The sequence below is a fragment of the Sebastes fasciatus genome, chromosome 4 (assembly GCF_043250625.1).
Source record: "Sebastes fasciatus isolate fSebFas1 chromosome 4, fSebFas1.pri, whole genome shotgun sequence".
Lineage (NCBI taxonomy): Eukaryota > Metazoa > Chordata > Actinopteri > Perciformes > Sebastidae > Sebastes > Sebastes fasciatus.
This window is the reverse complement of record NC_133798.1, coordinates 8,530,690-8,547,497: the sequence shown is the minus strand read 5'-3', so window position 1 is coordinate 8,547,497 and position 16,808 is coordinate 8,530,690. Positions and strand designations below refer to the sequence as shown.

Below are 16,808 nucleotides of genomic sequence, written 5' to 3'. Positions count from 1 at the left end.
TTCTTACTCTTAACGTGCTTTTGCCTACGGGCATAAAAGTGTAGTGCACTTTATTGTGTTACTCAGTCATCAGATGCAAAATGCATATTTATTGGTTTTGAACATGGTTTTTGTATTGAACTTGACATGAGGATTTTATTTCACAGTATTTATATTTCACAGTATTTATATTTAAATGTGATGTTTGCTAATAAAATTAAAAAGTTACACAACTCTATATTGATTAGAAGTATCAGTGCTGTTAGCTAAAAGAATCAACTATGTGATTTAAGGCTATTTATCATGCAAATTGCAACCTGTGTTTAATATTAGCTCATAATCTTGACAAACATGGAAATGTGTTCACTTACAAAGCTTAAGTGGTCTGCAGAGCTCTACATTGAAAATAGGGCTGCACAATTAATCAAATACTGATTGCGATCACGATTTTGGCATTTAAAAAGCGTGCTCCGCTGATAGAAAACTGCTGCATAAACCAAGTGCTTCCTAAACTAACAGCGAGAGATGCACCGTCAATTAACTGCCGATTGGAGCCGGCTGGTTTTCTCATATAGGCTATCCGATTTTTCACCGGTCACACGCACACACGTGCAGCCGCCACATGATGGTTTTACGTCGGCACACAGCGACACAGTCAGTAACGTCACACAGACACACACATATACATACAAACAACATGTCGTCGGTGTGGAAGTTCTTCAGTGTGAGTGAAGACGACGTAAAGCTGCAATTTGCAAGTCCAAAATAAGCCGCGGAACAACAACATTAAAAACATTTGGAACAACCAACTTAATCAGACACTTATATATTGAAATTCATTCCCGTGGACACTGTGCAGAGTAATCACAGTGACCGGCTCGTCTGCCGTTAACAGAGATTCCGTTATGGTGCATTCAGGCTCTATTCAGTAAAAATTAATATGAGGCGATGGTAAATTATAATGCTATCATGATGCATTCAATGTAATCTTGTAAAATGTAGTTTTTGGCGAGAAACTTGAATAAATCCAGTTGTTTTGAAGGAGATGTTTTCACGGCAATATGAAAGAGATAATAGAGAGGGAATTATGACCACTAGCTCTAAGCAGCTTATATTATATAATTAGGTACGACTAATTCAAATAACCATTATAGATGACAAAGTAAAATGATAACATTTAGAATTTTTTGACGGTTGGAATGTAGCACAACATGGAAGTGAAAGCAGCGCCCTGTATGTTTAAATGTGAAATTGCAATAAAAAAAATATTCTGTCTTTAAAATCTGAATAATCGTGATTATCATTTCGGCCATAATCGTGCGGCCCTAATAAAAACATTCAGTTTCTAGCGGTTTTTGGCGGTTGGTAAAGAAATCTCTCAAAGCTCCCACTGGCTCATCAGATTATGTTGCGTGATGTTTTTTGCATTCAGTCAGTCTGGTGAAGAGCCAGGGCTCTCTTTGTCAGACGCTCCGTCAGAGGGGAGTTCGGCCTCATGGCATCGCGCTCCACCAGGAGACATCTGCAGGAATTCAGCACAACACAGAACAGTATAAAGATCTGAACACAGATTTAGAGAGACACACTGAGAGGCTAACCTGATCAATAATGAATGCCTAACATGGTGTACAGACAGGGGATGTTGGTTACATAATGGGAGCATACAGCTTGTGTTCTATATTGACATGGAAAGACAGACAACTTGAGTGGACAGCTTCAGCCCCAACAGCAACTATACTGTATCATGATGAAATCGAGTGCTTCACATAGTGCAAGATCTTTATTTTTTTTCTCCTATTATCCCCCTCAGCAGACTTTCACATCAAAACATGGATGGCATAGCTTGAAGCACAAGATTGAAGCATTCTGTTTGGCCTGAACTCCCTGTTGTGCATTACCTACCTTCCCAGTTTCTGATGGTCCTTATTCTCTGATTTCATGGCTGCATGAATAAGCAGTTGATTGAAGACGTCCCTCTGTGAACAACAATGGACAAATCCATTAGTAAACACAACCCTGCTCCAACACTATATAGGGTCTTTCTACCCCTTTGGTGTTATACTGTATGTATGTACACTGCACCTTGGGGAACGGTTCTCTCAACACAAAAACATGAAATGCATGGAGTCCATCAGCATCCATCACAAATTCATTATTCATACGTCGGTTGCACTGTGCTCCACATTCTAAAACCGTAGTATGTTCATGGACTGAAAGGCTTTGGCTCTTACACAGAGCGTTCCTCACCTTTGGCCTATTTCACAATAACAGTTTTACTCAAAAAAACACAATACAATTGTTCCAATGTTATCCAAAGAGAAAAAGTGAAACCTCAAGGCTCTACGCTTTTCAACTGTGCATTATCGAGCTGCAGTCAAAGCAAACAATAAAAAAAAAAATCAAGTCCAAACCAGTTAACCCATTTCTGGGAGACCTTACCTGTGCATCACTGCCACCTATATCTACCACACGGTTACGGAAAGGGTGCAGTAGCTCCACGGTTTGATGGTAGTTGCCCTCGTGGTACTCCATCATGGCCTGACACATAGATACACCTATAGTCCCTGCCATCTGGTGTTGCTGATTGTCCCCTGGCTCTCTGTAAAGGAAAGGAGAGGTTTACACCTAAAGAAAAGACATTTCTTGGTACAGCATGAAGGTCCAGAAGCTAGTGCAGAGGGAGGAGTGTTTTTGGGTGAAGTCTTTTAAGGAAAATACTGTATATATATATATATTTTTAATCCTTTACCTTATGGAGATTGTAAACAAACAGGAAACTGTTTAAGGACTTCACAAACTGTTTTTCAAACAATAGGGGACTCAGAAGATAAAAGTTAGGCTCCTGTCATTTTTGTAGAGGAAACTTTAAAATTCAATGAAATGAAAGCTGTGAATGATGCAAACCAACGCATGTAATCTCCTTCATTAAGAAACATTAACATCATCAAAGGCAACAGAAAAAGCTCCAGGTTGGTTTATTTCTATTACAGACTGTCAGGGGTGTTAGAGTATTACTCTACTAAACTGTGAAAAACTGGACATCTGAGTAGGATTCACTTCACAGAAAGACCAAAGATTCCATACTGTGTTGTGGGGCTTTTCTGGATTAGCCAACGCCTCCGACAGAGGAAGTATGTGAAAATTACACTATGGCAAAATATAGATTATGTAAAGCTGTGCAGTCCTTCCAAACCAAGGTAATAAAAGTGACAGTAAATATTATGCGAGGGATGGAATGAAATAAATGCAAAGCTCAAACATGTCCTCATGGCTCGCCTGATAAGTCAAAGTAGAGCTGTGTTGAAGACAACATTTCTGTTTTCTTACTTGGGAATTCACTTTCAAGAGCTGCTTTCCCCTGAAGGTGCATCATTCCCTGTGACTTGCATTATATTATGTAACCCTGAACAACATGACAATTTAAAGAACTGGTTTTAAGTGGCAGCTTTTCTGTGGATTGAGCGCCGGAGAGCACAGGATGTCCGTGGTCGGGACGACAGAATACATTGTAACCACAAAACTCCAGAGAGGCAGCAGCTGCTGGTGCATCTGCTACAGAGGGAAGACCCCGGTCTCTGAGATGGACTGCAGCTCTGAATTCTCTTTCTGACTGCATACACTCCTATCTCGCCATCCTACGCTCAGCCTTGTTTCTGGCCTGTGTGGCTCTTATGTAAGGCTGACAGAGTGTTGAGGTGTGCAGTGAAGAGAGGAAATGGCGCGGAACTTACTTAGCCAATTCCTGGAGGCCCTCCAGCAGACGCTGAGAAGTCTTGCTCTCTTTGGCTCCCAGCGACACCATGAGGAAGTGGAGGTCGTTAAACAAGGTCACGTGATCGTCAGTGTGCGGCTGCGTTGACTGGAGCAGCTCTCGCCAACGGTCCTTCACGCACACACCTGCACCGACACAAATATTGCTTGAAGGCTGCATAAAGGCCACAAAATGATGAGACAAATATTTGAAATGTCAGCAGGCCATTTAGTCTCAGTTTTAATTTGAATAGAGGAAAAAACAAATGCGGTCAGAGGTTCTGCTAATTACAGCCCTTTACAACACAGCCCCTTTAGTTTCAGATTAATGAGGTATGATAACTGAAATTATCTCACCTCATTAGCAGTTTCACTTAAGACCATACTATCTTAAATTATCTCAAATTAGAGGTTGCCCTTTAGCCAATAAGCGACCCATTAACAAATGTTGCAGCACCTTCATCAGGCCAATCAGTGTAATTTTGAAGAAATGACATGCATCATTTACAGAATCTTAATCAAACTCTGATAAGTGACAGTCCCAGATTTCGTATGTGATAGATGGATCGTAAGATTAAAACTCCCTTCCCAATTTCCGTACAGCAGACAGTGATTACACATTACCCTTATCTTACCCTCCATTTCCAGTCTGCAGAGCATTGAACTGGCATCTACAATGTCCAGCATGGATCCTGTGGCTTTACAACGTCTGAAAACCTGATACAGGACAATCTTTTACTATTCATCTTAAACAATGAAGGATGTCACTAGCTCCACACAATGACATTTTTTCAGAGAGTTTAAAGAAAGAAAAAGAAAAAAAAGACGTTTATGTCTTGCTGGATTCCCCTGATGTGAGCGGTTAAACATTCATGAAATTCATCTAACTTGATGTAAGAATTTCTGGCAACTTATGGCAGTGTAAAGTAAGGTAACATTATGAAATGTTCTTGTAAAAGGTACAGGACCGTAAAGGGCCTTAATTAAAAATGTCCTTTCCTATTTTTAGAGTGAATAAAAAAATAATCAGCTTTGGCGGTTGACACTGAAATGTGTCATGACATGGATTTGACTTCCATTTGCACATACTTGCCTTCTTGACTCACAACAAGCACAACACATTGCTTTTAGTCCGAATCCCCTGTGTGTCGGTACATGCATGGCTCGAGAGGACTCGGTGTGTATGCACTCAGACAGACATGCCATGAAAGATTTGATGCAACACAAACCAACCTGAGAATCGTATATTTGCAGAGCGGCTTCGTATTGCCCCTGTGGAGGAGGAAGGGGTGAAGAAAAATTAATTTGAATAACTCCAGACATGAGAGATAAGCGGGGTTGATAGATTGTGTTGCACAGATGCAAACACAAATTAATCTCGCAATATAATCAACTCCAGACTTCAAATTACCCAGGGGAAAGCATATCATAAATACAAGTTCCACAAACACTCCTACTGCCAACTACTCGCTTGACTGAGAAAACTCATTATAATCTTTACCTTCTCAATGAAGTATAGAGCCCAATGCCAATAGTTATGACTGGCCAGCACGTCAGATACCTGGAATTAAACAATACATATTTGAAATATTTTTTTTCTAGGGTTATTTTTCCAATGTGTGCATTAATTCAGTGAGCTCTGACAAGTTTGCCCAGATGAAATTCTTCAGAAAAACACACTGCTAAGGAACAGCCAAAAGTTGTACCTGCCAATCATTCTCTCTGCTTTCCATGAACTTCAAGCCTTTGTCCACCTCTGCTTTCATCTCATAAACATGGGCTACAGCGTGAACAGCCCAAGCATCATCTGGAGTCAGAGCGAGGCCCTGCACAAGAGAGTTAAACAGAAGTGAGGAGAAGCAATACAGCTGCAGAAAAAAAATGACAATTCAAAAATAATGGCATTCTCAAGTCTAAATTACTATCTTTCGTTTCATCTATGATGTTCCTCAATCTGTTTTTCAAGTGACCGTCATGTCACAACTACTTTGTATGCATTACGAATTCACCACAGGAGAGTCGGGCCGCTGAGGGCTGGATGAGCCGCTTATTATTGGTGTTCGACAGCAAATTACTCGCCGAATTGAACCAACACAACCAGCGGAGGCACAGACAGCCTGGAACACCCAGCTACAATAATGACAACAGCATGTACAACAGACTATAATGGAGAAGAAAATCTCACCTCCATGGCTACTTTCTCAGCCTGGTCATAGAGACGAGTCTCCAGGAGACCAAAGGAATACATTCCTTTTAGGTAGCTGAGGGGCACAAACAGAAAAACACAAAGAAATCTCTCATTACAAAATACAGGACAGGAAGAACTTTTACTCACCTATTCAGTTCATCTAGGATGAGGATGAGGATGAGGATGAGGATGTGAACAACATGTCTCAAGCAATAACAATGATGGCTACTATACGATACGTTTGCAAATCTGAGTAACATTTGGAGATTTTCTTTTTTTTGTATTTATAAATCTGACTATGTACACACAGATCTGAATACACATATGCAGATTCTTGTACACATTCACAGATCTCAGTACGCATTTAGTGATCCTTTTACACGTTTACAAATCTGATTACTAGGGATGCACCAATCAGACTTTTTCAGTCCAGATACCAATATCGATACCTGGGCTTTGGGTATCGGCCGATACCGAGTACCGATCCGATACCGTTCTTTAATTAATAAGCTGTATGCCTCACTGTGTGGAAGTGACTGGGGTCTTTTATGTGTAAGGCAACATCAGGCTCAACTTAAACTGCCTGCTTTCCTAACTTTTTGAAACAAAATGTAACAAATAAATACATAGATACAAATTTACTGAATTGTTATTTATTATTAAAATAATAAATAATTTACCTGCAACTTGGTAAAAAAATATAGTATAGTATATATAGTATACAAACATAGAATTGATTAGATCGGCCCCATCATCACAGATATCCGATGCAGCTGTTTGAGTCAGTATCGGCCCGATATCCGATCCGGTATCGGTACATCCCTACTGATTACGCCCACATGGATTGAGATACAGTAACACAACTCTCCACACACAATGACCCCATAGTTGCGGGGCATAAGAGTGAAATTACCCGATTCGCTTTTTTTTTTTTTTAAAGTCAACATGATCATTAAATCAGTGTCAAGTTCTGTGTGGCAACCCAAACTTTTGATCATGCCAATAACAGTCACATTATTGCAATGTAAAAATTTGGGTTTTTATCTTCACTGTGGTATGGTTGTGACAGTATAATGAGGATTTCTCTCCGTATTACAGACATGGCTTGATGATATTGTTGTTGTGAGGCATGGATGTTACCCTTAAATGTAAAAATATGAACTGGGATTTTGTTTGGTCTCACTCATCTATAGTATATACTTACACAGGAAAGATGTGGAAGAAAACAATCATTTACTTGCTTCAAGTTGTCACCCATAAGACATGCATTATTACAGGGTGAAGACCGAGGCTACCCGCTGTGTGAGAGATTACCCTCCGCAGGACAGTGTGGTTCAATCACTTCAACAGACTCTTCTTGAAAAACTCTATACAGTACCTTCTCAGTAGAAAACACTTTCCTTAACAACCACCAGCCAACCAGCCACACCACTGCACTACATGTGAATGAACAACAGGTTCATTAGTATGTACACTATCTGTGTTTCACGTCATTGTGAGACTTTATTGATCCTTATAAAAAACTTCATATTTTCTTGCATAATTTTATTTTTCTTGTAGGCCTTTTTTGCTGTGTAGTTCATACATCCATAGATGCATAATTTTATGCAGTTTTCTGTGTTTTTATAGAATTTGCCTACATTTAATGAGCTACTGCATGTCATAAAAAAATGTCATGAAATAGTGACAGTTTAGTATGCCATCAAAAAGACAGTATAGTATGTCATAAAAAAAGTCATAAGAAGCAGTTAGTAGTAGTATCAGTATTAGGGGTGGGGGGTAGAAAATCGATACAACATAATATCGCGATATTTTGCGTGGCAATATTGTATCGATACACGGACGTCAAGTATCAGTCTTTTACTATATAAACAATTCGAAGGCCCGCCGGCAGGCCCGGCCACTATTCTGTCTTTCAGAGGTCGTAGTTGGTTTCCTTGACGTTTATGTATGAGTGGATATTAGGACATTTACCTGTAGCCAGGTTAAAGATACACAATGTCCTTAAACAATTATGCTACACAATGGAGAATTTCCAACATGTGCCATGTGCCCACGTGGGTTGGGAGAACATCAACCAACAGGCCATCTAAGTAACCGATCTTGTAAAGAGGTGTGATCTTTGTTGTAATAGTGATGACCTCTGTAACTCAGCGTGATAGTGGTCGATCTTTCCTGACTTCTGTCACTGGGTAAATCATACACAAAGATGTCATAACAAAAGCAATAGTACAGCATGTCATAAAATATCATTAAAAAGCCTGTACAGTATTGCCACACAGTCATAGTAAACTATGTACAATAATCATAATTATCTTATGCGCAACTGGTCAGTTTATGAATTATTATGAGTTGTGTAATGCATTAAAGTCTATTCACAAATTGAACACATTAATTAGCTGTGCATATGCTCATGATGATACAGAGTTTATGTTATATATTGCCTGTGTTTGAGGTTTTGTATGATTATACTCATCCAAAAGGCTTATTTTGTAATGTATGCTGTCTTCTGTACCTGAACAAAGGCATATGGGGTTTCCAGTAGGGCAGCACCCTGGCAACAGAGTCCCTTGTCTGGGTTTGGGCTCCCGTGTAGAAGTAACCATCATGAGCAAACTTGAGAGCCAGCATATCAGTGGGGTGATCAACCAGAATGTCTTCCAATACATCACAGGCCTTGAGAAAAGATCTGCAAGACACATGAGTCACTGTTAGAGACAAGACAGCAATGGAGTACAACGGAAGAGGTGAACCATGAGAATCACAAAGACGTCAATATACTTTGTGCTGAACGGAGGGAATTAGAGTATCAAGCATCCTCTAAGACGATATTGAGAAACAAAATGTCTTCTCAATATAACAGTTATCATACTACACCACGGGGAAACAAGACACTGCAGTTAGAATACGAATATTACTTGCTGGATTGTGACTGAAATTCAGAGTCCTTGGCACACAATAGAACAGATGAATGCCGTGTATCTGAAGCATGTGACTGTATCACATGGGGACAGAAAAAGAGGAACTTGGGGATGGATGAATGAATATTGTCTGATCGTTAAAACATTCTTGAGGTCTTTTGTTGTCTTGAAAGACTTCATTCTTTCACAGGAAAACCTATTTCCTCTGGCATGATGATAAACAAAACTGATCTCTTCTCTATTTGGACCTAATGTTGACTGACTGCACAGTAGCCCTCACATCAAAACATGTTGCATTAAATCAGTGAAAATGTCTCTTTTGCTCAGAGTATTTATACTGGCATTTGTTTGATATAAGGGGTGAAAGATTAGCTCAATAACACACATATTTTGTAAGAAACTTGCTTGAAACTATTTCACTAAATATATTCCATATTAAAGCAACTAGATGTAGAATTTCTGTGTGATTAAAACATGTTTCTAGAAAAAAGTAGCTGTGTACGTTGCTGTCTGCTAAAGTGTTATTTTTGATACTACCCCCAGGGGCCACCAGAATCTCTAATTGTCAAATTCTACACATAGGGGCAATAAAACAAAATGTACTGCTTGCTTGTGAAATTATTTCGATTTGTATGCCTCCATGCCATGGCCAAAATGTATTAGGTTTTCGGGTTGTCCGTCTGTACATACGTCCGTCCGCCGTCCGGTCCGTTCTTGTGAACGTGATATCTCAAGAGCACCTGGAGGGAATTTCTTCAAATTTGGCACAAACGTCCACTTGGACTCTATGATGAACTGATTAGATTTGGGGGTCAAAGGACAAGGTCACTTTGACCTCAAAAACAAGTTTTTGGCCATAACTCAAGAATTCATATCCTAATTATGACAATTTTGCACAAATGTCTAACAGGATAAAATTATGAAGTGATGACATTTTGGACAGACATGGATGTAAACTGCAACTTGAATGTTTGGCGGAGGCATACAACTGTGGGGCGGTAATTCTAGCTTTCAATTACATTTTTGCTGAGTTTGCAGTTCAGTCATGAGCATGTTTTCCATTTAGTTCCTTCCTTGTAATTTCATATACCATCACTTACATTTACATCACATTCATTTCACTGACTAATTCAACCATGTGGATACAAGCCAAAAATTGCAAGAATCATGTAAGTACATCAACTTCAGAGGGCTGTCAAAGTTAACATAATAACGCATTAACGCAAATTTGTTTTCATGCCACTAGTTTATTTAACGCAACTTGCAATTTTTAGGTCTTAGCAGGCTCAGTTTTCTCAGCTAGAGTGAAGATACTGACATCATATGAAACTTGAAGGAATCCATTGGTACCAACCATGTCATACTAGCTTGTCGTGAAGGAGGCTAAATAACGCTCCAACCTTACGTTAAATTTTGGCGAGGAAAAACTGTTATGACAATTTCGAAGGGGCCTTTGACCTCTGACCTCAAGATATGTGAATGAAAATGGGTTCTATGGGTACCCACGAGACTCCCCTTTACAGACATGCCCACTTTATAATAATCACATGCAGTTTGGGGCAAGTCATAGTCAAGTCAGCACACTGACACACTGACAGCTGTTGTTGCCTGTTGGGCTGCAGTTTGCCATGTTATGATTTGAGCATATTCTTTATGCTAAATGTAGTATTTGTGAGGGTTTCTAGACAACATTTGTCATCGTTTCGTGTTGTTAAATTATTTCCAATAATTAATAAATACATCAATTTGCATAAAGAAAGCATGTTTGCCCACTCCCATGTTAATAAGAGTATTAAATACTTGACAAATCTCCTTTTAAGGTACATTTTGAACAGATAAAAAATGTGAGATTAATCCTGATTAACTATGGACAATCATGCGATTAATCACGATTAAATATTTTAATCGATTGACAGCCCTAGTAGAAATATCAGCATATTAATTATACTGTTGGTACAATTAAAATTAATTTATTAAAAATAAAATACATTTGTGGGACAATCAAAGCAGCATCTTCCGAAAGGTTAAATAACAACAACGTAAGAGGCCGTTCACATGCCACGTCTAAAAACGCATGGAAAACGCCAGCCGTGCCACTTTCATCCTTTTATCCAAGGTGCTTCAAAGATTGTACTCCTGTCGCGCCTGTCGTTACTAAGCAACCAAAACATGCATGCTGCGATGACGATGATGATGAAGCTGCGGTAATTTAGCAGTAAACTGATTAAACTAAACAAAGTCAAAACAAAGATAAATAGATTTCCAGCACCGTAAATCCCTAACACTGCTCAATTTGTCTGTGTCAATTTGGCTCGCCTTCCAACCGGATATTGTGACGTCGTCGGACAGAAAGGGTGAAGCCAGTAAAATAGTCGGTGGGACAGATGGCAAAGCTCTGGGTAGTCCTGCACTAAAATGATTAATTTCTCCTCCCTATATATTCCATAAATGGATATTTATGGAAGAAGGAAAAGATATCTGCCGGCTGTGATTGATTGTTCCTCGTCACATGACATGCGGTGCGCGCTGCAGCGTTCCAAAAGTTGAACTATTTTTATCTTGGGGCACAGCCCTCACGCCCTGAAAAATAGGCACGTGGGAACGCTTGCGTGCCGGCGTCGCTCTCGTGTTTGAACGCTCCTGCCGCACGTCTACACTGACAATTGATTTGAGGGCGCAAAAAAAGCTGCATGTGAATGGCCCCTTAGGCTGGCTACTGTTTCAAAATCAAAGAATACATTTATTTAAGCACTCGCATAAAAACGTAGCACTATCAGAGAACTAGATATTTTTTAATTTATGAACAATTCTCTAAAATCAGCAGATGGAGGCACATAGAAACAGCTGTTGTGGCTTGCGTCTCTCTCTCTCTCTCTCTCTTGTTGACTGTCCATTCGCTTCCCTGTCTTTTTCCTTCCGTCTGTAGATCGCTACAATTGGGGCAAAATGGAATAGGGGCCGAAAGTCCTATTTACAACCACGAAAAGCAAGCAGGCTAAGAAACCGTGTCCGTTGCTATGTTTCAGTCCTGCATCTACACGCACACACAACAAACAGCGTGGCTCATTATTGGCCCCACAACACCTAAGCCATACCTCAGCTTACCTCTACTTTTTCTGTCAGAAAAGATTCACAGACAGCTTTGGGATGGATTCGTTATTCTAAATTTGAAACTGTATTTAGTTTCTCCACAGTGAGACTTTTTTTTAAAAGAAACATTTTATTTTGCAGGATGCTTGTACATATGATAGATGTTTTATTTTTAGATGAACATTTTAAAATGATAGTTTTTAATTTGTTGTTCAAGTGATGACTAATAGTTTTTTATACCATTCACACGTCTAAGTTTGATACCTTATATCCAAAACTTTAGATTTTTAAAGATGTACTATACAGTACCGTATGTGTGTATGCATTATTCCACTACTTCATAAAATGTTGTCTCTTGCGGGTACTACTGCACTGCATGTCTTTTTAAATGGAGGTTATATGTATAGGAGGGATTTCTATACATTTCTTTAAAAGCCCCTATGTGGCAGACAGTAATTCATGTTGGGATCCCCTATTACAACTTCAAAGATCACTTGTGATCTTGAGACCCTCTTCGGTAACCACTGGCCCTTGTATGACCAAATTCTTTTTCATCCCTCTGTTTTGAATGTATTTCCTGTGTTAACACTGGCTCTGGATCTTACCCACGAGAGAAGAGCTCCATAGCCTTGACATGGAGCCTCTCTCTGGGAGAGATATCCTGGCTGTTGGCCAGCTCCACTGTTCGCCTCACAGCGCTGGCAAGACGCTCGTCCAGACGGGTGGAGCTCGACGTTGACATCAGATCCAATCCCGTGCTGATCACATGGCCCATAACTACAGGGAAAACAGATAACACAGGTCTTTTCTTCTGGACTTTGTTACTGCAATTTAGATTACATACAAAGATTTAAATAAAATAAAATAATAAATAAATAAAAATCACATGCACTTGTAAAAGTTTTCCTTTTGATGCAAAGTAAGGCCTCTAAATCTCTGTCGGTGTTTAATGAGATGAGGTTTATGTTAAATGCCCTCAGACTATTTGACTTCAAACTGGATGTTCCAGTCATGAATTACACTTAAAGCAGGGGGAGGCAGTTTATTGTTTGTGCGTTATTGGGCAAAAATGCTATAATAACTTTTCACCATATTGTAATTCAAGCGGTAGCCCAGGGTAGGCAGTTTTCTGGAAAAGTGAAAAAAAGAAAGCCAGACTTTGAAAATACTGCCCTCATCCTGCAGCTCTCCTCTCTGTCCTAAGCCCCTCCCACCAGGCGAGCACGGGCACACGCTTCATGTAACCTGTACGAGTACTAGTCATTCATTTCAATCATCATCCCAATCGTGACTGGGATCCCGATGCCGTTATATAGCGGCATAGCTATGAGAGTTAACGTCCTGTATTCTTTGCATACTCGGGAGCCTGTAGAGCTATATCAGATGACATACTGTGATTCGAGGCTCTAGCGAGCTACAATATCGGCGAAAGCGTTTCAGAGATGGAGACAACATGTTGCTAATAGTCTAGCCTTCTGTTAACCGCTAAACTAGAGAAGGAATGATACTTGCCGAGCTACTGCGGTAGCTACCATAGCCGTGTGATAGCTGCAGCTGTGAGCAGAGGGCTAAACTATTAGAAACATTTTGTGTCCATCTCTGAAATGCTTTGCCAATGTTGTCAGACTCTTTTCGGTAAGTCCATCATCCGTTTTCGGGTTGCTTTGCACCAAAAGCAGTTGTTGCCAATGCTGGAACAGCAACTTTTCTGGCAGGATATTCTTCCATTGAATCAACTGTCTTTCACCATCTGAAGGAACGTGCATGCGCATCTGTATTTCTAGAACAGCCAATAGGAACGCTCTCTCTCGCTCTCCCTGAAATGACCTGTGATTGGCCAAAGCTAGATTTTTTAAAGCCTGAAAACAGAGCCATGAGGAGGTGCAGAAGTCTAGTTTTCTCTCAGTGCACTTAAATTACAATATGCTGAAAGGTTATTATGAAATTGTTGCCCAATGATGCCAAAGATATTCTGCCTACTGAAGCTTGAAGCTCTTTATGGGCAACTGTCCAACATTTTAACAAGTCTGCAACAACAACTACAGTAAAAATGTATGTGGCTACAAAGTTACTAATAATAATAATAATATTTTGTTAACAAACACTTTGTTTTTGATCCAAAGACAACTGTGTTATATATTCAGATCTACTGACTATGATTCATGTTAACAGTGTAATTCATCTGAAACCTTATGACCTCAGTTTGTTTTGGTTATGCAACCATAAAATAGACAACATTTGAATGGTCTGATCCTGTAGTTTCAGTTAAAGTCAAAAGCAGCTTGCAAGTTCTCGGGAGCATCAATAATCGTTGAACCTGCACAACAACAGCGTGATTCATTTGCATGAACAACAATCAAACATTTGAAACACTTGATGAGAGCTCAAACTGAACACATGGTGATAAACAGCAGCATCTATAACAAGGACTACAAAAGTCACACTATTTGCTTAGTTTGGCAGACAGTTAATGATCAACCTCTGCCACTCAAGGTCAACACAGCACAGGAGGTCATTGCTAGATAGCCAAGGTCTCATCATATCACAGGCATAGCACACATTTTTTACTTGTCACAGCAGGAGAAGCCCAGGTGTTAACTAATAACATTAAAGTACGCCTCAGTTCCTTTAATTGTCCCTGTGAGTCATTCCACTGAGATAGCATGCAAAATACCACAGTCCTGGAACTGGTTCACCTAAATGTTCATTGCAGTTGTTAATATTGTTATTAATTACACTTGGCTTTATGTGCACCTAGTTTTATGACATATCAAAATGTCTATTTTTAAAGTGTCTGTTTAGCTGAGCTGGGATCTTTGCCTTTTTACAGGTCACGGCCCCTTCTCTATTTATGTGCTTAGATTACTCAGGATGTTAAGCCTAACTTTACTTTGTTTAATGACCCAGAAGCATGAGAGATGATATGCTTTTATGATTGTTGCTCCCTCTCACTAGAACTAGGACTTTGAGGAAATGCCCTCTTCAATGTTTATTTAAAGTATAGAGGGTCACAGTCATTTTTAATTAGGCTATTTTAGCAGTTGGATATTTTTAGCACTGTTACCTTCATCCCTTCCTTGTTTTCTTATTTGAACTTTTAACACTGATTTGCTGTTGTCTCCTTTCATAAGTTTTTAAACTCTGCTGCTGCTCTGAGTTTCCATGTCTCATTAGGGACTTACCTGGTTAAGTGAAATGTTAAATGAAATGAATGAATAATGTTTGTATTTACCAAAGTTAGGGTCAGCTGCCTGGATAGCAGAAATGCATCCTTCAAATCCTCCCACGGTTTCATCATTCCGCCATTTCACATACTAGGAGCCGAACAAAAAATTGAGATGTTGATAATTGCAATTTTTGTTTTCACTGATACAGTAGTCTGCAGATAACATCACAGTGTGTGTTTGTGTGTGTGTACTGTAGGGGTATGTGGAAGTAGGTTCTCGTACTCGTGAATTTGTTAGCCTGGTTTGATAGCTCAGGGCTTATGCCCTTTTCTATACGTAGATGGGCAATCATTGGAGGGAGGAGAGAGGAGATGGAGGAGGAGCCCAGTTGGTGTTGAGGCAGAGTGGCCCATGCCCGGCCAGTTGAGGAGTTTTTTATATATATATATATATATATATATATATATATATATATATATATATATATATATATATATATATATATATATAACAAAATAAATTAAAATGAAATATGGATAAAACAAAATGGAGAAAAATTAATTAAAAATAAATAAAATAAAATTAAAATAAATAAATAAGAAATAAAGAAAACTTAAAAAAGCCAACATAACTGGGCAAGATCAATATCATGTGACTGTGTGTGCGCTTGAGGGGGGTGGGCGTGGCTGGCTGTCAGTCAGGGTGCAAATCAAATTAAGGCAAGATTAAAAAAGAATAAGATAAAATAAAGTAAAATAAATATAAATAGGTAGATCGATAGAAGTAAAAGAATGATGGCTAAAAGGATGGTGTTTAATAGGGTGATGGATAAAAAGATTATGTTTTAAAAGAGAATGATGGATAAAAAAGGATAATGTGGTTGTATGTGGTGTGTGGACTGTAACTGGAGTTAAATGTAATCATGGGTTAATATTGGTGGGGGGGGGGGAAGTAGGTTACCTGAGTGAGTAAGGCATCATAGAGCTTGCAAGCCTCATTACTGCTGGTGGACAATGGAAGACCTTCTGCACTCCATGCCTGGAAGGGACAGAAAGGATATAAATACTGTATCTACCAAGCAGTGGAAGTTTCTCACACACACACACACACACACACACACACACACACTAGGATTTAGTGCTGCACATAGCACTTTTTCCTGACTTTCAAGTCCGCCTCAGAAAACTTTGCACACGTCTCCAACCTCAACCTTAATCATCTTGTTTTCATATTTAGGTTGGTTTCAATGTTACTAATATTAAAGCAAAACACGCTACAAGAAGTTCATAATTCAGACACAGTTATGGTGGACATTATATATTTTAGTCTTCACCAAACTACCTGAATGTGACCCATCCACCCATCCACCCCACATCGCCATTATTTCCTCTAGTTTACATATTAACGCAACACGTTATTAACCTCGATAGTCTCGTGATTTAAAAGCACATAAACAGAGAAAGTGAAGCCCCACCACAAACCTTGCAGTCCCTGAAACTTGAAGCCATCATTTTTTAGTGCAGCTCGCCTCAACTTCGATAAGCGTTCTACTATCTCACACTCGCAGCTGGAGCTGCACAGCTGGAGCAGTTAGACGAGAAAAGAAAAAATGACCGGACGTTGTTAGTAGATGACTTGCTTTCAAAATAAGACCAAACTTAACTTGTAAAATGTTTGTATCGAAATAATACTTACGCCTACTTTCAATAATAC

At 39.3% G+C, this 16,808-nt stretch overlaps 1 protein-coding gene across 2 annotated transcripts; it reads right to left on the bottom strand.

Moving 5' to 3' along the window:
- Window positions 1-69: 69 nt before the first annotated feature.
- Window positions 70-16,722, bottom strand: ttc38 (tetratricopeptide repeat domain 38). Of its 2 annotated transcripts, none has more exons than XM_074631803.1 (14): window positions 16,577-16,722; window positions 16,056-16,133; window positions 15,161-15,242; window positions 12,534-12,705; window positions 8,433-8,606; window positions 5,915-5,990; window positions 5,436-5,555; window positions 5,231-5,290; window positions 4,963-5,001; window positions 4,365-4,446; window positions 3,711-3,876; window positions 2,419-2,578; window positions 1,882-1,955; window positions 70-1,501 (listed from the first exon to the last, which is right to left on the bottom strand). In XM_074631803.1, the coding sequence occupies exons 1-14, from the start codon at window positions 16,604-16,606 to the stop codon at window positions 1,408-1,410; spliced, it is 1,407 nt and encodes a 468-aa protein (XP_074487904.1). In that variant the 5' UTR covers window positions 16,607-16,722; the 3' UTR covers window positions 70-1,407. The 2 variants fall into 2 exon arrangements, with proteins under 2 accessions (XP_074487904.1, XP_074487905.1); XM_074631804.1 differs by having other exon boundaries at window positions 70-1,503; window positions 1,888-1,955.
- Between the last annotated feature and the right edge of the window lie 86 nt (window positions 16,723-16,808).